Raw genomic sequence first — 27,963 nt, 5'->3', positions numbered from 1 at the left:
ACCAGCGGGCAGCCCCTGAGATGCCAGTGGCCTCTGCTGCATCGCCTGTCCTTCCCCTCTGAAGTCTCCCTCCTCCCTCTTTCCCTCCCTCTCTCTCTCCCCCTCTCTCCTGCATGCTCTACCTCTCTCTCCATATATATATACACACACACACACACACATACACACACACATACATGCATATATGTATTGTGTACATGTATGTGTGTGTGTATATATATACACACACATGTATATTTGAGCACATGTGTTCTCTCTCTGCCTTTTTTTTTGAGATGGACAGAGGGACTCTCACTCTGTCACCCAGGTTGGAGTGCAGTGGCGCAATCTTGGCTCACTGCAACCTCCGCCTCCCAGGTTCAATCGATTCTCCCGCCTCAGCCTCCCGAGTAGCTGGGATTACAGGCACCCGCCATCATGCTGGCTAATTTTTGTATTTTTGTAGAAATGGGGTTTCACCATATTGGCCAGGCTGGTCTCAAACTCCTGACCTCAGGTGATCCACCCTCCTCGGCCTCCCAAAGTGCTGGGATTACAGGCGTGAGCCACCTCACGCGGCCTCTCTCTGCCTTTCTGTTTTGAGCACGCATGTTCTCTCTCCTCTTTTCTGAGCACGCATATTCTCTCTCTTTACCTCTGTCTCACTCTTTGTTCCCTCTCTCTCTCTTTCTCTATCTCTTTCTTTTGAACATGCATGCTCTCTGTCTCTATCTCTATTTCGAGCACACATGTTCTTTCTCTTTACCTCTCTCTATATATATACACATATATTTTTTGAGCACACGTGTTCTCTTTCTCTGTCTCTATTTTGAGTGTGCATATTCTACTTTTTTTTCTTTTTTTTTGAGATGGAGTGTCACTCTGTCACCCAGGCTGGAGTGCAGTGGCTCGATATCATCTTACTGCAACCTTCACCTCCCAGGTTCAAGCGATTCTCCTGCCTCAGCCTCCCAAGTAACTGGGACTACAGGGATTACAGGCACCCACCACCACACCTGGCTAATTTTTTTTGTATTTTTAGTAGAGATGGGGTTTCACCACGTTGGCCAGGCTGGTCTGGAACTCCTGACCTCAAGTGATCCACCTGCCTCAGCCTCCCAAAGTGCTGGGTTTATAAGCATGAGCCACCCTGCCCAGCCTCTATCTCTCTTTATCTCTATTTTGGGCGCACATGTTCTTTCCATCTCTCTCTACATATATATTTTTGGGCACACGTGTTCTCTGTGTGTGTGTCTATTTTCAGCATGCGTGTTCTCTGTCTCTATCTCCATCTCTATTCTGAGCACACATGTTCTCTCTCTTTCTAATTTCAACACATATGTTCTCCATCTCTATGTGAGCATGCGTGTTTTCTCTTTATCTCTACCAATCATCTCTCGCTCGCTCCCTCCTCCAAGCCACTCTCAGGCACTGAGGCACGTGGTAAACATCCACCCACCCACCTCCATGCCACAGTGGACAGTGGGGACCCCTCTAATGGGCCCCTCTGCCCCAACACAGAATGCAGCTTCTCTTCTGGAGTCTTTCTGCTTTCCCAGGTTCTCCCCAGGAAGCAAAATGCAGAGCCCCTCTGCTCTTGGACCCCACAAACCTACATGGGGTCCCATCCTTGGATGAGGGACTGCAGGCCTGGGTCTCCCTTCCTCGGGGACCTGGAGCAGCTTCTCTCTGTTCCTTCCTATTCTCCTTCCTCTCCAAGTCTGGAAAATCTTTTCCAGCCTCATTTAGTGTCTGAAATTTTTTTTTTTTTTTTTTTTTTTTTTTTTTTTTGAGACAGAGTCTCACTCTGTCGCCCAGGCTGGAGTGCAGCTCACTGCAACCTCCGCCTCCAGAGTTCAAGTGATTCTCCTGCCTCAGCCTCCCAAGTAGCTGGGATTATAGGCACGCACTACCACACCCGGCTAATTTTTGTATTTTTAGTAGAGACGAGATTTCACCATGTTGGCCAGGCTGGTTATTGTCTCAAATCTAGGCTCCTAACCTGAGTTTTCTGAAAACTCAAAAGCTAGAATTTTCATTTATCTTTCTGCTTCTCATCCATTTGCTGAGGTAACAAAATTTAGGGCTGACTTGCTTGAATGGAAGAAGGACTGTCCGGGTAAATGAAACTCTGGAGTGGAAAAAACATGTAAGTATGTCAACATAGGATCCCATCATACATATAGGCATAGGGAGAAGAAACCATTGGCGGAAGTATGACAGAATGTTAAAGGGGTGCTGTTTTCAAACGGTGGACCCGTGAATGAACTTTTTAAAAAATTTGTATTTATTATTATTAATTTTTTTTTTTTTTAATGGAGTGTTGCTCTGTTGCCCAGGCTGGAGTGCAATGGCGCAATCTCGGCTCACTGCAACCTCTGCCTCCAGGGTTCAAGAAATTCTCCTGCCTCAGCCTCCCGAGTAGCTGGGATTACAGGCATGTGCCATCACGCCTGGCTAATTTTTGTATTTTTAGTGGAGACAGGGTTTCACCATGTTGGCCAGGCTAGTCTCAAACTCCTGACCTCAAGTGATTTGCCCACCTCAGCCTCCTAAAGTGCTGGGATTACCAGATGAGCCACTGCATCCGGCTGATTATTATTAATATTTTTGAGATAATGTCTTGCTCTTTAGCCCATGCTGGAGTGCAGTGGTGCAGTCACAGCTAACTGCAGCCTCCAGCTTCTGGGCTCAAGTGATCCTCCCACCTAAGCCTCCTGAGTAGCCGGGACTACAGGTGTGAGCCACCACACCTGTCCAAATATTTTGTTATTTAAATTTTTCTGAATTTTACAAAGTTTCTAGAATGTATATTACTTTTATCATCACATAAACACACACACACACACATTTATTCCAGTTCATTTGCAGTTTGTATTTTATGCAAGTCAAATTTTTTGCATGAGAAGTGCCTGAATCCAAGCATAGTAAACACAATGTACATTTCAAAATAATGCAGAGTGTACAAAATATAGAGCAGAAAGGAGGGTTCGTTCACACACTCAGTAGCTTGGGTTAGGTTCTACAGTGGCAAGCAATCACTTTTTTTATAAAGTTAGGACTACTGGGCCAATTTAGGGATATTGGAACAGCTAAGCATGAAAGAGCAACCAAGTAAACCAAAGACGTCATGATGTACATATTTCTTTGTTTTTGTTTTGTTTTGTTTTTTATTTAATTATTTATTTTGAGACAAAATCTCACTCTGTTGCCCAGGCTGGAGTGCAATGGCGCGATTGTGGCTCACTGAAACCTCCACCTCCTGGGTTCAAGAAATTCTCCTGCCTCAGTCTCCCAAGTAGCTGGAATTATAGGCATGCACCATCATGCCTGGCTAATTTTGGTATTTTTAGTAGAGACAGGGTTTCACCATGTTGGCCAGGCTGGTCTCAAACTCCTGACCTCAGGTGATCCTCCCACCTCGACCTCCCAAAGTGCTGAGATTACAGGTATGAGCCACCACGCCCAGCCTGTTTTGTTTTTTAGAGACAGGGTCTCACTCTGTTGCCCAGGCTGGAGAGCAGTGGTGCCACCTGCAGCCTGGAACTCTTGGGCTCAAGGGATCCTCCTACCTCATCCTCCCAAGTAGCTGGGGCTACTAGTGCACACCAGCGTGCCTGGCTTATTTCTTATTTTTTGTAGAGACTGAGGTCTTGCTATGTTGCCCAGGCAGGTCTTAAACTCCTGAACCTGGCATGGCTTAGTGTGAAATAACTTTCATAAAAATCCCAACCTGTTCATAGGAAACCCAGCCTAAAACAGTGGTGTAGTTCCTTCAGATGGTCAGCTAGGAGGTCCAAGCTGGATAAGGACGAAGAAGGGGCTGACAGAGTGGGAAAGAGACTGAGGGATGAACTTACCATGTAGGTCAGGGCACAAGGATAAGGAGAATGAAACGGTGAAACTGTTGCATGGAGAGGAGGCTGCAATCAGAGAAAGGGACTAAGTGGTTCTGAGTGTGACAAGGGCCCAGGACATAACGTGCAACTGTGGCGTGAGAGATAAGGTCTCCAAAAAGGTACAGCCACTGAGAGGCTGCAATGCTGGCTAGGCTGTACCTTGGACATTGAAGACACCAAGGAGAGTGACAGGATTTGGGGTGGAGATGAAGGCTAGGGGCCAAGCTACCAAGTTTTCAGTAACTGTGGGGATGATCAGGAGGGCCAAGGATGACAAAGAGGAGGGGGAGAAGGTGGCAGAGCTGGGCTGCATGACCCTCAAATCAGCAGGGATTTTTTTTTTTTTTTTTTTTTTTTTTTTTTAACGTGAGGATGAAGGAGACATGAATGAGTCGAAACTTGCAAACAGGGTGGACCTTACCTTCAAGGACCCCGGCAGGCCCTCTCTGAACAAAATTGGAAATGTCTGCTGGGAACACGGCCATTCGAAGGTGCCCTTCCGTGCCGCATTGTCTTACATCTAAGGCATAGGCATCTCTAAGCTCCATGAAGACAGGGGCCTCATCGCTCTTGTTCACCAGGCAGTCATGTCATAGCTTATAATAAATACGTATCTATTGGCTGGGCACAGTGGCTTACACCTGTAATCCCAGCGCTTTGGGAGGCCAAGGTGAGCGGATCAGTTGAGGTCAGGAGTTCAAGACCAGCCTGGCCAAAAGTGGTAAAACCCCATCTCTACTAAAAATACAAAAATTAGCCGGGCATGGTGGCCTGCATTTTTAATCCCAGCTACTCGGGAGGAGAATTGCTAGGACCCAGGAGGCAGAGGTTGCAGTGAGCCGAGATCGTGCCATTGCACTCCAGCCTGGGTGACAAGATCGAAACTCTGTCTCAAAAAATACATACGTACATACATACATACATACATACATATTTATTTATTTTATTTTTGGAGACTGGGTCTCTCCGTCCCCCAGGCTGGAGTGCAATGGCACAGTTATAGCTCACTGCAGCCTTGCCTTCCTGGCTTAAGCGATCCTCCCACCTCAGCCTCCGGAGTAGCTGGAACTACAGGTGGACATCACCACACCTGGCCAATTGTTTTTGTAGAGATGGGGTCTCACTATGTTGCTGGTCTCAAACTCCTGGCCTCAAGTGACCCTCCCTCCTAGGCCCCCCAAAGTGCTGGGATTACAGAGGTGAGCCACTTACTTGACCCATAATAAATATTTATTGAACGAATGACTGAATTCACCAGTTAATCTCTGTTTCCTGATAGCCCAGCGGGATCCGCTGGTGCAGTGATGAAGAGCGCAGGCTTTGAGATCAGGCGTATCTGTATTGGGACTGTGGCTCTGAGCCTCCGGTTGTATCTGCGGTGCAGTGAGGATTCCAGGAGCTGGTGATGAACCAGCACGGTCCTCGGCACGTGGTAAGTTCTCCACAGGTGGGCTCAGTAAAATCCCTCTCCCGGTAAAGCTCCCCACCGTGTTTGGTGGGGTGCCTGGGACGCGAGGATGCGGCTGGGAGTGTGATGAGAAGGGCGGAGACCCACGAGGACTCCGGGCTGGGGTTGCAGGCCCAGCCAGGGGCGGAGTCTCCTCCGGGTCGGGAGGGGACCGAGCGCTCCCTGGGAGGCACCGAGGGACCTGGCCAGCCGTGCGGCTGCCCAGGCGCTATGGCGAGCGCGGCCAGGGGATCGAGGCCGTGGCCCCGGCTGGGGCTCCAGCTCCAGTTCGCGGCGCTGCTGCTCGGGACGCTGAGTTCACAGGTGAGAGCCAGGGACCAATGCCAAGTCCCCAAAGTCGGGTCGCGGGGCGCAGGGGGCGGGGTCGCGCTCAGGGCGAGGGCGCGGCGTGGCCACGGGGGCGCCTCACGCCTGGGTGGTCCCAACTCGGGCCCCGACCGAGTAAAAGCCTCCTTGGTTTGGGGAGCCGCCAGTTGCCCCCAACAAATACCTAGCTGGGGAGATCTGCCAGCGTGGAAAGGCAAGAGTAGGCCGAGCACCCCGCCTCTTCTGCATGGAGCGGTGTAGTCTCGGGGAGGGGGCACCCGGGCACGAAAACCAGGCCTCTTAAAACTTCTGGGGATCCTGGCTTCCTTTGAAAACATGATTGACTTCAGGGCCCTCTGCTGAGAAATGCGCCTGCACTCTCAGTTTTGCAATTTCAGAGGCTTTACAATGGGGTCCTCCTACCCATGACTGCACCCCAGGTTCATGATAATAAACCTAGGATAAATGAGTTGGGAGTGTGAGTATCTGCTCCCACGGTGCCAGGAGTAGGAGAGTCTTAAAGAAATGCAGCCAGGAGGCGAAAGTCGCTTGGCCGAAGAATCCAGGTGTCCCGCCTGGAGCCCCTATGGGGCAAAAGCGATCAGGTAGAGTTAGGCACCTCTCATTCCCCGCTTCCACTTCATGGGTCCATCTCATGGTTGCCAGCTAAGAAGCAAGCCCAGTGTGGCCAGATCAGGTGTCTCAGAAAAATTAGAAATGAGAAAAATTTGAAATCTTGTTTTTTTTGTAGAAATCACCCAATTTTTTAAAAAATTGGCAGCTAATTGAAAACAAATTTTTAAGCACTAGATGGTCAAACAAAATTCATTTGTGGGCAACCAATCTGCAGCCTCTTCTCCAGACTGTTCTCCCTCCTGCCATGTGCTGCAGATGACAAAATTGAAGCCCAGAAAGAAAGAGGGGCTAGCAGATAATTTCTTGACCCTCCACTCAACACCAGTGGCTCAGCCCCAAACCCGAGGGTCCCAAAGCAGGATGTGGCCTTTGTAGGGGTGTGGCTGGGCCACCCGGATGTTAGGCCTCCTGCTGGGAGCTCAGCCTCACCCTGTTTGTTCAAGGAGGGGCTGGAGCAGGTGAGTGAGCCCAGGAGCACCAGATGTAAGTACGGGTGGCTCCAGCCCCCCTCCCACGGGCACCCTCCAGCCTTGGGTCAGGGGACCCACTGGAGCCTGGCACCAAAACCAACTGGGCTGGTTTGGGGAGGCAGAAAGGGCCATCCCAAAAGAGGCAGACATTGTGGCAGAGGAAAAAGAGGCCAGGCACAGGAATCAGAGGGATGGCAACTCAAGTCCTTAGTTTTGCCACTTATTATCTCTGTGGCTTTACGCCAATGACCTAACCAATGACCTAACTTTTCTAAGCCTCAGTCTCCCTCCCCTGTAGAATGGGAAAACGAATAATACCCATCTTAGAATGGGTGCAGTGGCTCATGCTTGTAATCCCAACATCTTGGGAGGCTGAGGCAGGAGGATCACTTGAGGCCAGGAGTTCCAGACCAGCCTAGACAACATAGCAAGACCCCATCTCTACAAAAAATACAAAAATTAGCCAGGTGTGATGACACACACCTGTAGTCCCAACTACTTGGGAGGCTGAGGTGTGAGGATCAGCTGAGCCCAGGGGTTTGAGGCTACAGTGAACTATGACTGTGCCACTTCATTCCAGCCTGGACAATAGAGCAAGACCCTATCTTAAATTAAAACAACAAGAACAATAACAAAAGAAAACAAAACAATGAAGTCATTTTGTAAAGGCCTTTAGTCTTCTTTGGAAAACCAGAATGAATTGAGGGAGGGGGTAAGGAATTGGGAATTTAGATACACTGGGAGCCAAAACCTTCCCTCAGAACCCCCTAGCTCCCACTATAACCCCTCTCTAGCTCCCACTATAACCCCTCTCTAGGATCAAAGAGATGATGGGTGACACCAGCATGTTCCCCAATCACCCTTCCTCCCCTGCTCTGTCCCCATCTAGGGGAAGGGGGAGTCATAGCCAGCCCTGCTTAGGACAGGAGCAAAGGGTGGTCCCAGACCCCTCAGAGAGCTGACTTTGTCTCTACCCCCTCGCAGGTTCATACTCTCAGGCCAGAGAGCCTCCTGCTGGTGTCCACCTTGGATGGAAGTCTTCATGCACTGAGCAAACAGACAGGGGACCTGAAGTGGACTCTGAGGGATGGTGAGCAAGAGACGGTCCCTCCTCCCTCCTTGAACACATAGATTGGTGAAGGGGGAGTCACTGTGGCATAGAGAATAAGAACATGGGCTCTAGAATCCAATAAGCTGGTATCTACAGGCAGCTTCACTGCTTACCAGCTGTGTGGCCTTGAGAAACTCACTTTACCTCTCTGGTCCTCAACATCCTCATCTGTAAAGTGGGGCAAAGGATATGACCCTATCTGACAGAGTTTTTGGAAAGATGGCATTACATTCATGCCAAGTGCTTGACATTACAGTCATGCTATAGCTCAGTGAATACGAGCTGTGCTTTTCAGTGGAGTCTGGAGGGAGCTGCTTATGCTCTGTGTCCCTGTCCCTGCAGATCCCGTCATCCAAGGACCAATGTACGTCACAGAGTAAGTGAACCTGGGGCCTTTTAAGGAGGAGGCATCTGGGAGATGGGGGACTCATAGTTGTAGAGAGTTTGTGTGTGGGATGGGGATGTGTTAGAAGTAAGGGAAGAGAATTGGCTCTGGATGTGATATAGGGGAGGGTCTTGGAGCACCAAGGTGTTTCCTATAAGAACAGCTCCTAGTAGCAGGGAAGTTGGAGGGAATTTGGGGCCTTCATGAAACTGGGGGGCAAGCACCCACTGGTTTCCTTGTTCCTCTCTGCTCCACAGAATGGCCTTTCTCTCTGACCCAGCTGATGGCAGCCTGTACATCTTGGGGACCCAAAAACAACAGGGATTAATGGTTTGTATCCCATGGTGTTTGGGAATGGGTGAGGGCCAGGGCTTTCGTCAGGTGGAGCACTGAGAGGTGGAGAGGCAGTATGGTCAGTATTTCCTGTCCTGCAGAGGATGTAAGTCAGGACTCAGCACATTGTGAGAAGGCTGTCTGAGGGACCCATTGAAAGGGTGGTAAGGGGAGGTCTGGCTGTGTCTGCAGGGCAATCTGACTGTCAAGCTGGGGGTATCCCAGGGGCTTCTCCAGGACTCTGAGGACTTTAAGGAGAAATGTATATACCAGTTAGCTTTTGCTAAATAAAAACCAACCCAAAACTCAAGAGCTTAAAACTCAAACATCACTTAAATTTATTCAACTCAGAATTTGGTGAGATGGCAATTTAGACTGGGCTCAGCACAGTGGTTCTTCTGCTGGTCTTGACTGAACTTGTTCATGCATGTGTGGTCAGCTGCTAGTCAGCTGGATGGCTCTGTTTCTGAAAGTTGGTTGGTAGTTGGTTGGCTTTTGGCAGGGGTGGCTGGGCCATGTGTCTCTTATCCCTAGCAGGCAAGCCTAGGCTTGTTGACATGGTATCAACAAGGGACCCTAAAGCAGCAATACATAAGCACTTTTCAAGCTTCTGTTTGTGTCACATTTACTAATGGCTCATCAGCCAAAGCAGGTCACATAGCCAAACTGAGAATCCAGTGGTGAAAAAACAGACCCCATCTCTTTATGGAAGGAACTGAAAACTCACCTTGTGAAGGGACACAGACACAGACATGAATACAAGATGAAAAGCAATCTGTGGCCATTTTTTGCAATCTTCCACATCAGGGCTCTGAATGGGGTGGAATGTGCTTTGTCAGAATTCCTTTTTTTTTAATTTAAACACATTTTTTAAAGACAGGGTCTCATTATGTGTTCAGGTTGGAGTGCAGTGGTATGATCACAAGGCTCACTGCAGCCTCGAACTCCTGGCCTCAAGTGATCCTTGCACCTCAGTATCCTGAGTAGCTGGGACTACAGGTGCACACCACCACATCCAGTTCTTTGTCATAATTCTAACCATGTCAGGGGAAACCTGCCAGAAAAGTCTTAAGTATATGATTTAGGAAGGTGAAGTGATAAGAAATTTTAGTGTGTGAATCAGGCAAGGTCTCAGCTGCAAACACATGGCATATTCAAATAGAATAGTTTGAGGACATTTTGTTAAACATGTGAGCAGAGTATAGGAAACCACAAGGGATAGTGCAGTATATTAGTTCATTCTTTCATTGCTATACTAAAAAAAATTACCTGAGACTGGGTAATTTATAAGAAAGGAGGTTTCATTGACTCGTGGTTCTACAGGCTGTACAGGAAGTATAGTAGCTTCTGCTTCTGGAGAGACCTCAGGAAATTTACAATCATGGCAGAAGGCAAGAAGGGGAAGCAGGCACATCTTACGTGCCCAGAGCAGGAGCAAGAGAGAGAAAGGGAGGAGGTGCCACCCACTTTTAAACAACCAGATCTGGTGAGAACTCTATTACAAGAACAGCACCGGCTGGGCACAGTGGCTTAAGCCTGTAATCCCAGCACTTTGGGAGGCCGAGGTAGGGAGATCACCTGAGGCTAGGAGTTTGAAACCAGCCTGGCCAACATGGTGAAACCCTGTCTCTACCAAAAAATACAAAAATTAGCCAGGTGTGGTGGCACATGCCTGCAGTCCCAACTGCTTGGGAGGCTGAGGCAGAAGAATTGCTTGAACCCGGGAGGCAGAGGTTGCAGTGAGCCAAGATCACACCACTGCACTCCAGCCTGGATGACAGAGTGATACCCTGTCTCCAAAAAAAAAAAAAAAAAAGAACAGCACCAAATTAAGAAATCTGTCCCCATGATCCAATCACCTCCCACCAGGCCCCACCTCTAACATTGGAGGGATTGCAATTCAACAATTTTTGTGGGGACGCAAATCCAAAGCATATCACGCAGTATCCTTCGGTTTGTGACAGTGGGGTGACATTATCAGCCCTAATTCTGGAGGCTGGGGAGGGAGCAGCTACCACAGCCTGGAGCTGGAGAGAGCTGTCCCAAGAGCACCACCCGATGGGACCTCAGGGCTTCAGTGGAAGGACACAGCCAGCCCATGAGGACTCTGTGGCAAGGACACCAGGGCATACTCTGATCTCACCCTGTCCCTATTATCCAAACCCAGCAGGAAGCCAGAGCACATGGTGCCCATAGACATAACCCAGACAAGTCCAGCTTTGGGGAGAAAGCAGAGTAGAGAAGGGTGAGGGATGGAGCTTCACTCCTAGCCAGCATCAGGCCATGGTCTCCTTTATTCTAGAACAACTCCTTCACTTCTCTGAGTCTCTCATGGCTGTTGACAGTTTTGAAGTATCCATGTCAGTTGTTTTGGTTTTTTTGTAATTAAACTCCCCACTAGATGTGTGTGAGGTTTTTTTGTGTGTTTGTTTGTTTCATTTTATTTTGTTTAGAGACAGAGTCTCACCCTATCTCCTAGGCTGGAGTGCAGTGGCACAATCATAGCTCACTGCAGCCTTGAACTCCTGGGCTTAAGCAATCCTCCCACCTCAGCCGCACAAATAGCTGGGATTACAGGCACAAGTCACCATGCTCAGCAAATTTTTTTTATTTTTTATTTTTATTTTTTTTCTGTAGAGACGAGGTCTCACCGTGTTGCCCTCTGGTCTTGAATTCCTGGTCTCAAGCAACCCTCCTGCCTCAGCCTCCCAATGTGCTGGGAGTACAAGCATGAGCCACCATGCCCGCCCCAGTGCAAGTTTTTGAGGAGGAGGTCAGGTCAGGCCAGGAGCAAGTGGTTCACGTGGTACCTTGACACTGGGTATGGGAATTTCTGCATTTCCTCAAGAGGCTGTGTAGCACAATGATTCAGTGTGCTGGCTCTGGAGCCTGACTGCCTGGGTTCAAGCCCAGGCTCTGTCATTTAGTAGCTGTGTGACATTAGCCAAGTTACATGACCTCTCTAAACCCCAGGTTCCTTACCTAAAAAGTGGAAATGATAGTAATACCTGCTAATCGGTTGCTATGGAAATGGGCTCACCTGCACAGTGAACATTGTGTGTTTCTGCTCTTACTCCTTCCTGGAAATTTTCCCTCCTAGAAACTGCCATTCACCATCCCTGAGCTGGTTCATGCCTCTCCCTGCCGCAGCTCTGATGGGGTCTTCTACACAGGTGAGCATCTCTCCAGCCTGTGGGGTCCAGGTTCAGCCAACAGAGGCAGGGATCTAAGTCATGACGGGCTCATTAGGCACAGGAGTGGCGGGACCACACCTCTTCCCATGCCAGCTTGAGAGCTAACACACTTTCCACCTCTACAGGCCGGAAGCAGGATGCCTGGTTTGTGGTGGACCCTGAGTCAGGGGAGACCCAGATGACACTGACCACAGCGGGTTCCTCCACCCCCCGCCTCTACATCGGCCGAACACGTGAGTCAGGCCCCAGCTATTCCTCAAGCTCTGGGCAGCCTCCCCTTTTGCTCTGCTGAGATCTGGCTGTGGCTAACCAAGTTGAATTCAGGATAGTCTGTTAGTCATCAACAAACATTCTACAGAGCACTGAACTAGGAGCCAGGGATAGAGCTGTAAACAAGACAGCTCCAGTCTCTGCCACTGTGATGTTCACAGGCTTCCAGGTCTCTAGGCTGTGTGCTCAGGAAACCTCCACTCCTACAAGATAAATGGCCCCTGGGGTTGGAGGGAGCATCACATGGATGTTCCTGGTAATCTTGTTTCTGGGATCCCCAGAGTATACGGTCACCATGCATGACCCAAGAGCCCCAGCCCTGCGCTGGAACACCACCTACCGCCGCTACTCAGCGCCCCCCATGGATGGCTCACCCGGGAAATGTAAGTTCCATCTTTCTCTGGTCCCATCTTGGAGCAAGGTCCCCAGCCCAGGGAACCCTGAACAGCATCCACGACCAATTCCCAGCCACATTTTGACCCACTTGACCTCCCCAGGGACCCCATATACTAAATGGCACACCCCTGATGGCTGACCCCAAGTGACTCCCTCAACACCCAGACCGACCCTCCTGAACCCTGGCCAGTCCCTCAACTTCCTAACTCTTCTATACTCCAAGTGGCCCCAATCAGGTAACCCTGGATGACTTCCCACATGCAGAGTGACTCCAAACAGCCCCTGAGCAATCTCTGGGTGTCCTAACTGACCCCTATATATAACCCCTGAAAGCTGACCCTAAGTAGCCTCTTGCATATACTGACTCCCTAGGTGACCCTGACCACTCCCCACCATTTTTTGTGAGATGGGGACTCACTCTGTCGTCACCCAGGCTGGAGTGCAGTAGTGTGATCATAGCTTACCACAGCCTCCAACTCCTGGGCTCAAGTGATCCTCTATCCTCAGCCTCCTGAATAGCTGGGACTGCAGGTGTGCACCACCAAGCCTGGCTCATCTTTTTTGTAGAGATGGGGTCTTGCTATGTTGCCCAGGCTGATCTCAAACTCCTGGGTACTGGGATTACAAGCATAGGCCACCACACCTGGCCCACCCTCTTGATATCATGACTGATACCCAACTGCCTGAGTGACCTTACAGGTGCCCCTAAGGCCCCCCCCAAGCCCTGATTCCATCATTCTGCATGAGACCTGACCCTGGTCACCTCAGCAGAGGTGAGGTCACCTACGCACCCCAGCTGACCCCTCTCACACTCTAAGTGACTCCCAAGTGATACACATGCCTCCAGGCCACCCTGATTGATCCATCCTAGGTGACCATCTGTTGACCATGGGCAATACCCCACCATCCTAAGTGACTCAAACTGACTCCCACACATCTGAGTCACCTTTGAATGACCCTGACTGTTTGTCTCATTTTCAAAGTGACCCCATAAACTCCAACAAACCTTCTCATGTCCTGATAACCCTCCATGTGATCTCCACACACCAGAGTGACCCCCTCACCCAGAGGGCACCCTTGGACCCTCTTAGGAGAGCTTCCAATCACATCTCCCCAGCCACCTTTCTCGGCAGACATGAGCCACCTGGCGTCCTGTGGGATGGGCCTGCTGCTCACTGTGGACCCAGAAAGTGGGGCAGTGCTGTGGACACAAGACCTGGGCGTGCCTGTGATGGGCGTCTACACCTGGCACCAGGACGGCCTGCGCCAGCTGCCGCATCTCACCCTGGCTCGAGACACTCTGCATTTCCTCGCCCTCCGCTGGGGCCACATCCGTCTGCCTGCCTCAGGCCCCCAGGACACAGCCACCCTCTTCTCTGCCTTGGATACCCAGCTGCTGTAGGTGTTCATGCCTGGGGCCTAGGGAGGGAGCCGTCTGGGGGTTGCAGGCTGGGTCTGATGGCCAGGCGAGATGTTCAGCTGTGACACACCAGTACAGCTGAACCAGGGGTCAAAACATTTCAAATTGGTTACTTACCCAACTGGTGTCCTGTGCTGCCCTCCAAGCGACCCCAGGACCCCCTGGGTAGCCCCCACCGTTCAGCACCTCATAGGGTAAGATCTGGCCTAGGAGGGTGTACTAGTCTGTTTCATGCTGCTGATAAAGACATACCCAAGACTGGGCAATTTACAAAATAAAGAGGCTTAATTGGACTTACAGTTCCATGTGACTGGAGAAGCCTCACAACCATGGCAGAAAGCAAGGAGCAGCAAGTCACATCTTACGTGGATGGTGGCAGGCAAAGAGAGGAGCATATGCAGGGAAACTCTCCCTTATAAAACCATCAGATCTTGTGAGACGTATTCACTATACAAGAACAGCATGGGAAAGCCCTCATGATTTAATTACCTCCCACCGGGTCCCTCCCACAACACATGGAAATTCAAGATGAGATTTTGGTGGGGACACAGCCAAACCATATCAGAGGGGGACTCCAGGTCTTAACCTGTTCTGGTTGATAGGTGCTGTGCCTTATCGATTGTTAAATACTTTAAATAGGGGCCGGGCGCGGTGGCTCAAGCCTGTAATCCCAGCACTTTGGGAGGCCGAAACGGGTGGATCTTGAGGTCAGGAGATCGAGACCATCCTGGCTAACACGGTGAAACCCCGTCTCTACTAAAAAATACAAAACACTAGCCGGGCAAGGTGGCGGGCGCCTGTAGTCCCAGCTACTCCGGAGGCTGAGGCAGGAGAATGGCATGAACCCGGGAGGCGGAGCTTGCAGTGAGCTGAGATCCGGCCACTGTACTCCAGCCTGGGCCACAGAGCAAGACTCCGTCTCAAAAAAATAATAATAATAAATAAATAAATACTTTAAATAACCTTATTGCATCTAACACCTTAGTGTCCCCATCTTGAGAAACCAGTAGACAGCTTGGAAAAATCAGGGATCATCCATTCATTTCAATTCATTCTGCAAATATTAATTGAGCACTTACTGTGTGCCAGTCTCACTAGAGTCTGGGAGTACAATAGCAAATAACCCAGTCATTGTTCCTGCCTACAGGAACCCGAGTCTAATGGGAGAGACAGATATGTAAAGGGACTATTGCAACCTGATATGATAAAGGATGAGATAAGAGTAGTATAAGATGCCATGGGAATGTATAGGAAGAGTACCCACATCAAGACTGGGGACAAGAGGCAGTCATGGAAAGCTTCCTGGAGGAAGGAACATCTAAATTGAAACCTAAAAAATGAATAGGAAATGAGAGAGATGAGAGAGCATAGAACTCGGGGAACAGGAAAAAATTAAATAAGACTGAAATACAGACCTGAGAAAGAAGTAGGGTCTGAGATTATAAGCTAAGAAGAGATCTTGTAGGATCATTTAAAGGGCTTGGACATTTTCTCCTAAAGTTAAAAAGTCACTGGAGAGTTTTAAGGAAGGAAGTGATTTGATCATATTTTCATTTGAGAAAGAATATCTTAGAGTGGTATACGGAAAGAAATGGACCATTCATGCAATATTGATTTGTTCAGGAAAGAAATGAAGATACGTTATGCTAGAGCAGAAACTCTAGAGAGGAAAATAAGTGGAGTGTGAGATATATTAGAAGGAAGAACCAGTGAAAATTTGGTGATTAGGGAGTTGCAAGGAGTCAAAGATCATGCTCAGGTTTCTAGAAGCACGTGGGTGCTGTCATTTTCAGAGGCAGGGAACACTAGAGGAGGTGGGGGAGAAGAAGGAGGAAGAAGTAAAGAATGATGTAATGAGTTTATATTTAGAAAATTGAGCTCAGCCGGGCATGGTGGCTCACGCCTGTAATCCCAGCACTTTGGGAGACCAAGGCAGGCGGATTACGAGGTCAGGAGATCAGACCATCCCGGCTAACACGGTGAAACCCCATCTCTACTAAAAAATACAAAAAATTAGCCAGGCGTGGTGGCGGGTACCTATAGTTCCAGCTACTCAGGAAGCTGAGGCAGAAGAATGGTGTGAACCTGGGAGACGGAGCTTGCAGTGAGCTGAGATCACGCCACTGCACTCTAGTCTGGGCAACAGAGCAAGACTCCATCTCAAAAAGAAAGAAAAGAAAAGAAAGGAAGAAAGAAAGAGAGAGAAAAAGAAAGAGAAAGAAAGAAAGAAAGAAAGAAAGAAAAAGAAAGAAAGAAAGAAAGAAAGAAAAAGAAAGGAAGGAAGGAAGGAAAGGAAGGAAGGAAAGAAAGAAAATTGTGCTCTTGAAAGAGGTCTCGGTTAGACATAGATTTGAAATCATGACTATAGAACATGTATCAGCTAGCTTTAGCTGCATAACAAATTTCCCCAAAACAGAGAACTTAAAAAACAACAATTTATTATTTTTCAAGATTCTGTGGGTCAGCTGGGATGGGTGGGTGGTTTTTCTGCAGTCTGCTTGTGGCTTGGTTGAGTCTGGAGAATCTAGGATGGCCTCACTCACCTATCTCATAGCTGATGGACTGTTTGGCCTATGGGGGATTAAAGAGGTCTCTCATGCCCCAGCAGGCTAACCTGGGTTTTCTCCCATGGTAGTCTCAGGGTCTACAGAAAAATGCAGAAGGAAGCCTCAAGGCACAAGCACTTTTCAAGCCTCTACTTATGCCACATTTGCTGTTGTCTATTGATTAAAGCAAGTCTCGTGGCTAAGCCGAGTCAATGTGAGAGGGAAATATACAAGGGCATGAGTACCCTGATAACGGAAACTACACATCACCAGCATTCATTCTTCTCTTCTTTTTCTTCTCTCCCGCTAGGATGACGCTGTATGTGGGGAAGGATGAAACTGGCTTCTATGTCTCTAAAGCACTGGTCCACACAGGAGTGGCCCTGGTGGTGAGAAGTGGTCTCTGAGGGGGCTGGAAAGAGGATGAACGGGAGAAGAACCTCCCTCACTTATGGCTCTCCATCTTCTGCCGTAGCCTCGTGGACTGACCCTGGCCCCCACAGATGGCCCCACCACAGATGAGGTGACACTCCAAGTCTCAGGAGAGCGAGAGGGCTCACCCAGCACTGCTGTTAGATACCCCTCAGGCAGTGTGGCCCTCCCAAGCCAGTGGCTGCTCATTGGTGAGATCCTCTGGCTAAAGTTGGGAGTAGATGAAGATAAAGAACCTGTGAGCCCAGCTTCTGAGCTGGAAAGCTAAGGTCCCCTTCAGCCTGATGACTTTTGCCCCCCACCTTAGGACACCACGAGCTACCCCCAGTCCTGCACACTACCATGCTGAGGGTCCATCCCACCCCGGGGAGTGGAACTGCAGAGACAAGACCCCCAGAGAACACCCAGACCCCAGCCTTCTTCTTGGAGGTCAGTGCTGGCAGAGAGTGGGGGGTAGGGAGGCCCCAGCAGATGGGGGAATAGCCCCTGGACCTTTTCCTCAGGCTGCTAAGAATAACAATCAGGGTGGGTCAATTGACCTCACACGATTTCCCAGAAGACAAACTTGTTGTTGTTGTTGTTGTTGTTGTTACTGCCAGAAACACGTTAGAAGTGTCAAAAAGTGGCTGGGCATGATGGCTTATTCATATATTCTCAGCATTTTGGAAGGTCAGTGTGGGAGGATGGATGGCTTGAGGTCAGGAGCTTGAGATCAGCCTTGGTAACATAGCAAGACCCCATCTCTACAAAAAAAAAATTAAATAGCCGGGCGAGGTGGCAGGCGCCTGTAGTCCCAGCTGCTCAGGAGGCTGAGGCAGGAGAATGGCGTGAACCTGTGAGGCGGAGCTTGCAGTGAGCTGAGATCCGGCCACTGCACTCCAGCCTGGGCGACAGAGCGAGACTCGGTCTCAGAAAAAAAAAAAAAAAAAAAATTAAATATTAGTGGGGCATGGTGGTGTGCACCTGTAGTCCCAGCTACTCAGGAGGCTGAGGTGGGAGGATTGCTTGAGCCCAAGAGTTTGAGGCTGCCGTGAGCTATGGTCACACCACTGCACTGGATAACACAGTGAAACCCTGTCTCTTCGGGAAAAAAAAAAAAAAAAAAGACATTGACTACCTAAATCATGAAACGTAGGTCATGTTTTCTTTATCCTTCTTCAGTGTAAAAACTGTAAAATATTCATTGAAAACAAAAACTATAAAAGCATGTGCTCCTGGGAGAGGGTTGGAGCCAAATCACTAGTAAATAGCTCAAGGTTAGAAGGAACAGCCATGGCCTAGAGCAATAATTCTCAAATCCGGTTGCTCATCAGAATCACCTGGAAGCCAACTCCAGAGCTAACGCATTTAGAATCTCTGGAGGTGGATATCTATGTTTTTCGTGACATTCCAAGAGTACCTGTGTCTTTTCGTGACCTCTCATGAAATGCTGGTCATTGGGTAGAAATGAAACCATTCTTTTCTTAGAAACCATTCTTAGAAAACCATTCTTCTGGGCAACATGATGTTTCAGCACTGTGGAGAGTGCCACGTTTCCCACCATACACAGACCACTCACTGCCCCTTCAGCTAAGCCCAGCCCTGTGCGGGGTGATGAAGACAGGTTAGGGGTTCCCCGGTGGAAGGAGGTGCTAACAGTGAAGGGCCCTTTATCCCCAGCTATTGAGCCTGAGTCGAGAGAAACTTTGGGACTCCGAGCTGCATCCAGAAGAAAAGATTCCAGACTCCTACCTGGGGCTGGGACCCCAAGACCTGCTGGCAGCTAGCCTCACTGCTGTCCTCCTGGGAGGGTGGATTCTATTTGTGATGAGGCAGGTAGGCCCATCGCCCTGACCTCAGGTCTGTCTTGGGGAAATGCTGCTCCTCCTCTCTGAGACCACTCAGCAACTCTCTCCCTCTACCCAGCTCTGACTTTGCCCCCTGCCTCCCTCCCAGCAGCTCCCCAGGCCCCTGTGATCTTGCTCTGTAAGTTCATTGCTGCCTGGTGAGGCCATCTCAGTCACAGATACTGGGCCCATCACAGGGCAGGGTGTGACCAGGACAGAGCTCCCTTAGGCTCTCATGTTACAGCAGCAGCCGCAAGTGGTGGAGAAGCAGCAGGAGACCCCCCTGGTACCTGCAGACTCTGCTGACATCTCCCAGGATGCCCAGTCCCTGCACTCGGGGGTCACCCTGAGGAGCCAGAAGAGGCTTCAAAGTCCCTCGAAGCAAGCCCAGCCACTCGACGACCCCGAAGGTGAGCTTGAGTGAACGGGACAGGGTAGTCAGGAACAGAGAAAAGCAAGGGGCAGATTTAACTGCAAAGCTGGTTTATTAAAAGCCACTACAGTGGGGTTGTTAGGTCTACATGAATTAATAAGTGTTTTGAGTAGAGCCTATTATGTAATTGAGCACTCTAGGAGTGTCTGCTGTCATTTTTCAATCACTATTTTTTTGGAGACAGGATCTTGCTCTGTTGCCCAGGCTGGAGTGCAGTGGCACAATCATAGCTCATTGCAGTCTCAAGCTCCTGGGCTCAAGAAATCCTCCCTCCTCAGCCTCTCAAGTAGCTGTGACTATAGGCCTAAACCACCATGCAGAGCTAATTTTAAAGTTTTGTTTGTTTTTTTTTTTTTTTGGTAGAGATTGGGTCTCGCTATGTTGCCCAGGCTGGTCTTGAACTGATGTCCTCTAGTGATCCTCCCACCTCAGCCTCCCAAAGTGCTGGGATTACAGGCATGAGTCACCACACCCAGCTCATTATTGTATTATTATTTTCAAGGAACCTGGGTGTAGACAAAATTGGGTATAGATCTAAGGCTGCTCTCTGTTTACCTCCTTTGAGCTTAGTTTTTTCATTTGTCAAATGGGAATAATAACATCCAGCTCATTACATCATCTCACCATGAGAAGTCAACAATCATTATTATTAAATAATACTTAGGTAATATTAATATTCATGTTAAAATGATGTTATATTTGGAAGCAATAATAGTAAATGACCTTTGTGCAATTTAGTACCTTTTTTTTTTAAACGCTTCTCTTATCTTTTCTCAGTTTTGTCCTATAAGGACTAAAGCCCTTTTAGGTTGGGCACAGTGGCTCACACCTGTAATCCCAGAACTTTCAGAGGCCAAGGTGGGGATTGCTTAAGGACAGGAGTTCAAGACCAGCCTGGGAAACATAGGGAGACCCGTCTCTACAAATAATACAAACAATTCTCCAGGTGTGGTGGTGTGCACCTGTAGTCCCAGCTACTCAGGAGGCTAAGGCAGTAGGATCACTTGAGTCCGGAAGGTCGAGGCTGCAGTGAGATGTGAACCTTTTAAGGTTCCTCTGGCATCTGGAATGCTCCAGGGGCTTCTTGCATGCCTTTACCAATCAGCCCAGGCTACTTCTGCTTGATTGGCTCTGGGCTGGGCTCATGTATTTGGTTGTCTTTGTGAACTCGTGCTGGCTCCTTCTAGTCACTGCTCAAGCCACTTCCTCATACCTTGGCCCCACCCTGCCGTCACCTTCTCAGGCGGAAGTTTACGCTACACGTGGCTTGATGCTCCAGTGCTGTTCACAATGTCCGCCTCTGTGGTCACTGTGCCTTAGCCCAGAGGAAAACAGCTCGCCTTCCTCAGGGGTCAGCTCTTTCAGAGGGCCCTGCAGCAGGATTTTCTCAGCCCTGAGCTGTTGTAGTTTTTGTCATTTTACTGGCCCTGGGTGGGTCCAAGTAATACTCACCCCACAGTATCCCAAAACGCCCATCTCCCTGGACCTTCTGACTCGAGTTGAGTCTGGCTATTTACCTGGACAACCAGGACTCCATCTTTCCCCAGGGTCATTCTTGTCAAAGTCCTTATGGACTGTTTTATGGTTCACAAAACTACAGTGGAGTCATGGCCAACTTTCATTTAACTTGAATAAATTTGGCCAAGCGCGGTGGCTCATGCCTGTAATCCCAGCACTTTGGGAGGCTGAGGCAAGGGGATCACTTGAGGTCAGGAGTTCGAGACCAGCCTGGCTAACATGGTGAAACCACACCTCTACTAAAAATACAAAAATGAGCCTGGTGTGGTGGTGGGTGCCTGTAGTTCCAGCTACTGGGGGGTGACTGAGGTACAAGAATTGCTTGAACCCAAGAGGCAGAGGTTGCAGTGAGCCAAGATTGTGCCACTGTACTCCAGCCTGGGCAACAGGGCAAGACTACGCCTCAAAACAAAACAAAACAAAAAACCCACAAAAAACAAAAACAAAAACTTACAGAAATTCATCTACATATGTTTGGCTGGGCTCCCTCAGGACCTCTGGCTGCATCATGTATTCAATGACAAGTGGATGCAATCCAGCCTGAACCAGAGATAACATTTATATAGCGCTTACTGTATACCAGGCTATACCAGGCAGTGTTCTGAATCATTTGAATGCATTAACTCATGAGATAACATTCCTGTGAGGTGAATGTTATTATAGAATGCCCCTTTTATGGAAGAGGAAACTAAGGCAGAAAGGTCTAGTGACAATTCCCAACCCAACCCCGGCTCACAAAGCTAACAAGTGGCAGCTCAGGGGTCCAAATGCACGTGGCTGGCTCCAGCAGGTGCCCTCATTTCTGTGGGATGGTGCCCCTGCTTGACCAATACCCGGCAAATACCTGTGAAAGAATGTGACTGACTGTAAGCGTTCCCCAACCTGTGGAGAAGCAGCAGCAAAGTCCATCATGTGTATTCGGGATTGCCAGAGGCAATTCTGACTGTATGCCCTTTCTCCCTGACACGACAACTTTTGATTACTTTAGAGTTGAACTTGGGAGGCCGAGGTAGGAGGATTGCTTGAGCCCAGCCTGGGCAACATAGTGAAGCCCCATCTCTACAAAAATTAAAAATACAAAAAGATTAGCCAGGCATGGAGGCATATGCCTGTAATCCAGCTGCCTGGGGGGCTGAGGCAGGAGGATTGCTTGAGCCCAGGAGTTTGAGGTTGCAGTGAACCTAGATCACGCCAGTGCACTCCAGCCTGGGTGACAGAGTGAGCCCGTTTCTAAAAAAACAACGACAACAAAAGCTCCCACATTTGCTGCCTCTCCATTATAATTATGCAAAAGGCTGAGCAGAGTGATGGCAAATATCTGTGTGTGCAGACTGAGCCTCCCCAGCTCATTATATCTGCATTGAAGGCCTTTGTGGCCTTAAGTCTGGCATCTCTCTTCAAGGGTGCTTCTGAACATCTAACCCAGGAAACTCTAAGCAAGTGTTTACTCCATGCTGAGAGCACTGAGAGCAGACACACAAGAGCCTCTGAGTCCAGCAGAGCCAGTGACACAAAGAGGGCCCAGAAGGGTGACTGTCACCTGCAGTCAGATGAGCAGGGTTTGTTCAAGCAGCTCTGTCCCTGCTCGCTGATCTGCCTGTTTTTCCTATGTGTGGGTGATGTGCTTCCAGCAAGGCCCTGCCTGAGCCCATTACTCCAGAAAGTTCAGTGTATACCAATGAAGGTACTGTCTGCATCTTGCTGACAGATGAGTGTGAACTCTAAGCAAATAATCCAGAGGAATGCTAAGGTGCAGCTTGGTGATTTTCTCACTGATCCCTAATGCTGATATTATTATTATTATTATTATTATTGAGATAGGGTCTTGCTGTGTCACTCAGGCTGAAATGTAGCTCACTGTAACCTCTGCTTCCCAGGCTCAAGCCAATCCTCCCACCTCAGCCTCCCAAGTAGCTGGACTACAGGCACACAACACCATGCCTGGCTAATTTTTTTTTTTTTTTGTAAAGATGGGGTTTCATCATGTTGCCCAGGCTGGTCTTGAACTCAAGTGACCCACCTGCCCCAGCCTCCCAAAGTGCTGGGGTTACAGGTGTGAGCCACGGTGCCCAGACCTAATGCTGGTTTTCATTTACTCTTCCTAAAGCTGACTGTAAAAACTGAAGCTAGAAACTCTAAGTAGAATGTTCTCAGGACCACTGCACTGCACAACTCTAGGGGTGCCATATACGTTTTGCTATATGAATAGTACCCGTTGGAGCTGAGCACGACACAGCCTGCCCAGATTTGCCAGGGTCAGAGGAGACATCTCTCACAGACTGCCCAAAGGGAAGGGCAGTAACTGTCCTTTGCCCACCTGAGCCAACCCCACCCATCCTAATGGGAAACCAAGGACTCTGGGGGGGCTCCCTGCTGCCCTGGAACTAACTCTGGGCAGGTTAGCATCCAATGCCCACTGCTTCTGTCCGGTCCAGTCATTTTTCTGTGGCTACACTCACTCTCATCACTCTTCCAACTGCCGGAACTCACCTTCCCTTGAAATTGAAGCTGATTCAGTGTCAATTAAAAGGATTCGGTTACAGCTGGTGGAGGCGGGCAGAATGGCAGAGAATGTAAAGGGAAAATAAAACAAACCTGTGCAGAAGATGCCGAAAGAGGGGGAGAGATAAAAGAGGATAATATAGCAGACATCACCTCTACCCGTTCTTTCAATATATCCATTTAATCCTCACAATAATATTGTGTGGGCTCTTTAACCTTAGTTCACTGCTCTACAGATGAGAATACTGAGGGCACAGAAGTGAGGAATTTGCCTAAGTAGACAAAGAGTCAGTGGCAGCACCAGACATTGAACCCAGACAGTCTGGCACCTGGGCCCTTGCTCTTACCCACTGCACCAGGCTAAGCATGGGAGGGTGGAGGCGCAGAAAAGGTCGAGGTGAGTGTGGACTGGGCCAGTGGCAGGCAAAGGTAGGCAGAGGCTGCCTGAGTCACCACCCTCCTCTCCCCCAGCTGAGCAGCTCACCGTAGTGGGGAAGATTTCCTTCAATCCCAAGGACGTGCTGGGCCGCGGGGCAGGCGGGACTTTCGTTTTCCGGTGAGTGGCAGCCAGGAGCCAAGCTGGGGACATGGCACTCACAGCCCTCGTGGGCACTGTCCCCAAGAGAGACATTCTTCCAAAGACTCCCCGAGGTGGGTACAGGTTAATCCCTCACTCACCAGTCCTGCTCTTTCCTTTATCTGCTTTTTTTTTTTTTTTTTTTTTTTTTGAGTCTTTTTCTGTTGCCCAGGCTGGAGGGCAGTGGTGCAATCTCAGCTCACTGCAACCTCCGCTTCCCAGGTTGAAGCAATTCCGGGCTTCAGCCTTCCCAGTAGTTGGGATTACAGGTGTGTATCACCACGCCCGGCTAATTTTTATATTTTTTTAGTAGAGACAGGGTTTCGCCATGTTGGCCAGGCTGGTCTCGAACTCCTGACCTCAAGTGATCCTCCCGCCTTGGCCTCCCAAAGTGCCCTTTATCTCGTTTCCCTGAATGCCCCCCTGCCCCCGCCATCACCCACTTTCCAGGGGACAGTTTGAGGGACGAGCAGTGGCTGTCAAGCGGCTCCTCCGCGAGTGCTTTGGCCTGGTTCGGCGGGAAGTTCAACTGCTGCAGGAGTCTGACAGACACCCCAATGTGCTCCGCTACTTCTGCACCGAGCGGGGACCCCAGTTCCACTACATTGCCCTGGAGCTCTGCCGGGCCTCCTTGCAGGAGGTGAGTTGAGGGCTCAGGGAGGGTGGGGGGGAAGGTCCGGGCTGGAGATTGATGCTTTGGCCCTCACTGCTGCTCAGTACGTAGAAAACCCGGACCTGGATCGCGGGGGCCTGGAGCCCGAGGTGGTGCTGCAGCAGCTGATGTCTGGCCTGGCCCACCTGCATTCTTTACACATAGGTACCCGCACTACCCCTGCCTCCCGCTTCCTGTCCTTAGCGCCTGCCTTCCGCCCTCAGCAACCAGCTTTCTTTCTGCCCACCTCCCACAGTGCACCGGGACCTGAAGCCAGGCAATATTCTCATCACCGGGCCTGACAGCCAGGGCCTGGGCAGGGTGGTGCTTTCAGACTTCGGCCTCTGCAAGAAGCTGCCTGCTGGCCGCTGTAGCTTCAGCCTCCACTCCGGCATCCCCGGCACGGAAGGCTGGATGGCGCCCGAGCTCCTGCAGCTCCTGCCACCAGACAGTCCTGTGAGTCTATCCACCAAGTCCTCCAGGCACACAGCTGCCCCAGGCTGCAGGAATCCGTCCCTGTCCCAGTTCCCCTCCTGAGGAGACTCCATGACACTTGCTGTGTGACTTTGAGCTGCTCCTCCAAGCTTGTTTCTTCTTAAAGAAGGGATAATTTATCCTTCCTTCTACAGCAGTATCAGGAACTGTTTTGCCACCCAAGGGACATTAGGCAATGTCTGGAGACATTTTTGACTGTCATGACTTGGGAGGGAGGGGCTACTGGCATCTGCTGGAAATGCTGCTAAATGTCTTACAGGACAGCACAGCACTCAACCCAAAGAATTAACACAATGTCAGTGGTGCTGAGGTTGGGAAACCCTGAGCTAGAAAATGGTTTGCAATCTTCACTGTGCTTCACAACCGCTGCACAACTTAAAAAAAGGATGCCCATTGCTGGGTGCGGTGGCTCACACCTGTAATCCCAGCACTTTGAGAGGCCAAGGCAGGCGGATTGCTTGAGCTCAGGAGTTCAAGACCAGCCTGGGTAACCTAGGGAGACCTCATCTCTACCAAAAGCACACACTATTTAGCCGGTGTGGGTGTGTGCATCTGTGGTCCCAGCTACTTAGGAGGCTGAGGTGGGAGGATCGCTTGAGCCTGGGAGGTGGAAGTTCCAGTGAGTCAAGATCAGGCTACTGCACTCTAACCTGGACAACAGAGTGAGACTCTCTCTCTCAAAACACAAAAAAACAAACAAAAAAACCCAGACCTCACACCCAGTGATTTTGACCTAATTGCCTGGGTCATTTTTATGTGGAGCCAAGTTTGAGAACCACTGGTGTCGAAGGTTTTGGAGGGCATCAGATGAGCTAATTAGTTGATACACAGAGCAGCATCTGACCCACACAGACAGACACTTGCGTTTGGGACCCCAGAATTGTGGATTTTGAGTCACAGTGTGTGGGCGGAAGTTGAAGCCAGAGAAATAGATGCCAATCACACAAAAGGACAGTCACCAGGGAAGGCTGCCCCCAGTCCTAAAGGTGAGAGAAAGCTCAAAGTGGTGACTTGGGCTCAAGGACTAAATGCGTGATGTCATGAGACTGTACAGTTTATTTTTAAATTAGTGGCCTATATATATATATATTTTTTTTCTTTTTCTTTTCTTTTTTTTTTTTGAGATGGAGTTTCGCTCTTGTTGCCCAAGCTGGAGTGCAGTGGCATGATCTCAGCTCACTGCAACCTCCGCGTCCTGGATTCAAGTGATTCTCCTGCCTCAGCCTCCCTAGTAGCTGGGACTACAGGCAGGTGCCACCACGCCCAGTTAATTTTTGTGTTTTTAGTAGAGATGGGGTTTATGCCATGTTGGCCAGGCTGGTCTCGAACTCCCAACCCTCAGGTGATTCACCTACCTCGGCTTCCCAAAGTGCTGGGATTATAGGCATGAGCCACTGTGCTTGGCCCTATATATGTATTTTTGAGACAGGGTCTTGCTCTGTCATGGAGTGCAGTGATACCATCACAGCTCACTGCAGCCTTAAACTCCGGAGCTCAAGGGATCCTCTCACCTCAGCCTCCCAGGTTGCTGGGACTACAGGCACGCAACATGGCACCCAGTTAATTTTTGTATTTTTTTGTAGAGGCAGGGTCTCACCATGTTGCCCACGCTGGTCTTGAACTCCTGGCCTCAGGCAATCCTCCCACCTCGGCCTCCCAAAGTGCTGGGATTACAAGGTGTCAGCCACATACCTGGCCCAATATTTTAACGTTTGAGAAATTCCACATACAATTTGGATTTCTGGATTTTCTTTAAAATATCGGAATCACTTGAGGCCAAAAGTTCGAGATCAGCCTGGGTAACATAAGAAGACCCATCTCTACAAACAATTTTAAAATTGGTCGGGCATGGTGACACATGCCTGTAGTCCCAGCTACTCAGGCCAAAGACTGCTTGAGCCCAGGAGTTTGAGGTTACAGTGAGCTGTGGTTGTGCCACTGCACTCTAGCCTGGGCAACATGAGCAAGGCCCCAACTCAAAAAAAACAAAATCAGCTCTGCCACCCTGGAGAGTCCCCTGGTGACAATGGGTTGGAGCTAAGGACCAGGTGCCCCTGCAGACAGAACCCATGCCAGGTCACCACAGTCCTCCTGATTGCCTTATTGCCTCATGTCTGGCACCCACATATGTTACCTGCCTACACCCTGCAGGAATGAAGCTTGGAAACCTGAACTAGCTCAGCAGGGGCAAAGGTTTTGGATGAAAACCATGGGACCCCTATAGTGGTGTGTGTGTGTGTGGGCAGGGAGCATCTAGAGCCAAGGAGATGCTGCTCAGGAAGCTTCTTGAGTTCCAGTCTGAACCAAACCCCTGGCTGCTCTATCAGCCCATGGGAGAATTTAGCCAGGCCGACTTCCTGGAAGCAGAGATTTCCTTCTTACGCCCATCTCTCTTGTCCCAGACCAGCGCCGTGGACATCTTCTCTGCAGGCTGCGTGTTCTACTACGTGCTTTCTGGTGGCAGCCACCCCTTTGGAGACAGTCTTTATCGCCAGGCAAACATCCTCACAGGGGTTCCCTGTCTGGCTCACCTGGAGGAAGAGGTCCATGGTGAGGGAGCCCTGGGCTGGGCAGAGAAGGGAGGAAGGGCAAGACACTAGGCAGGCCTGAAGCAGACTTTTCTCTTCCTCTTCCATCCTCCAGACAAGGTGGTTGCCCGGGACCTGGTTGCAGCCATGTTGAGCCTGCTGCCACAGGCACGCCCCTCTGCCCCCCAGGTGCTGGCCCACCCCTTCTTTTGGAGCAGAGCCAAGCAACTCCAGTTCTTCCAGGTCAGAAGGAAAGCTTGGGAATGGTCCCCAAAAGTCCTAAGTTTGGGTCCTGGGCAATTAGAAATGGGATATTAGATTGGCTGAGGGAAAACAGGAAGAGCTACCTGGTCCTGGCAACCTGGCTCTTTCCCTAAACTGGGACCCAGCCTGGACTCCTAAACTCCACCATCTTGGCACTCTCCGGTCCACTCACTGCCAGCTTCGCCAGCCCCAGCTACCCTTTGTATGGGAATATAGCCCATTCCTTTCCACCTGAGTCGTCACTCATGCTGTGCCAGTAGCCCACTGCACTTGTGTGAACTTGAGCAAGAGACTTCGTGCCTCTGAACTGCAGTTTGCTCATC

General features: G+C 49.8%; 1 protein-coding gene across 4 annotated transcripts in view; it reads left to right on the top strand.

Moving 5' to 3' along the window:
• The window catches only part of ERN2 (endoplasmic reticulum to nucleus signaling 2), a 37,596-nt gene that overhangs the window by 8,225 nt on the left and 1,408 nt on the right, over window positions 1-27,963 (top strand). For 2 of the 4 annotated variants that reach the window (XM_074028156.1, XM_074028157.1), the window contains 19 exons: window positions 5,158-5,310; window positions 7,743-7,848; window positions 8,212-8,245; window positions 8,512-8,584; window positions 11,688-11,760; window positions 11,907-12,014; window positions 12,333-12,434; window positions 13,581-13,845; window positions 16,724-16,802; window positions 16,889-17,036; window positions 17,153-17,274; window positions 18,505-18,660; window positions 18,919-19,081; window positions 23,596-23,680; window positions 24,152-24,341; window positions 24,419-24,518; window positions 24,610-24,809; window positions 27,251-27,398; window positions 27,492-27,619. In XM_074028156.1, coding sequence (XP_073884257.1) covers window positions 5,284-5,310; window positions 7,743-7,848; window positions 8,212-8,245; window positions 8,512-8,584; window positions 11,688-11,760; window positions 11,907-12,014; window positions 12,333-12,434; window positions 13,581-13,845; window positions 16,724-16,802; window positions 16,889-17,036; window positions 17,153-17,274; window positions 18,505-18,660; window positions 18,919-19,081; window positions 23,596-23,680; window positions 24,152-24,341; window positions 24,419-24,518; window positions 24,610-24,809; window positions 27,251-27,398; window positions 27,492-27,619 — 2,307 coding nt within the window. In that variant the 5' untranslated portion in view covers window positions 5,158-5,283. Of the gene's footprint in view, window positions 1-5,157; window positions 5,311-5,522; window positions 5,650-7,742; window positions 7,849-8,211; window positions 8,246-8,511; window positions 8,585-11,687; window positions 11,761-11,906; window positions 12,015-12,332; window positions 12,435-13,497; window positions 13,846-16,723; window positions 16,803-16,888; window positions 17,037-17,152; window positions 17,275-18,504; window positions 18,661-18,918; window positions 19,082-23,595; window positions 23,681-24,151; window positions 24,342-24,418; window positions 24,519-24,609; window positions 24,810-27,250; window positions 27,399-27,491; window positions 27,620-27,963 lie in introns of those variants that run through there. The other 2 variants (XM_045382191.3, XM_074028158.1) reach the window with 2 other exon arrangements.

The sequence above is a fragment of the Macaca fascicularis genome, chromosome 20 (genome assembly GCF_037993035.2).
Source record: "Macaca fascicularis isolate 582-1 chromosome 20, T2T-MFA8v1.1".
Lineage (NCBI taxonomy): Eukaryota > Metazoa > Chordata > Mammalia > Primates > Cercopithecidae > Macaca > Macaca fascicularis.
The sequence above is the reverse complement of the archived record's forward strand: the minus strand, read 5'-3'. Positions and strand labels throughout refer to the sequence as shown.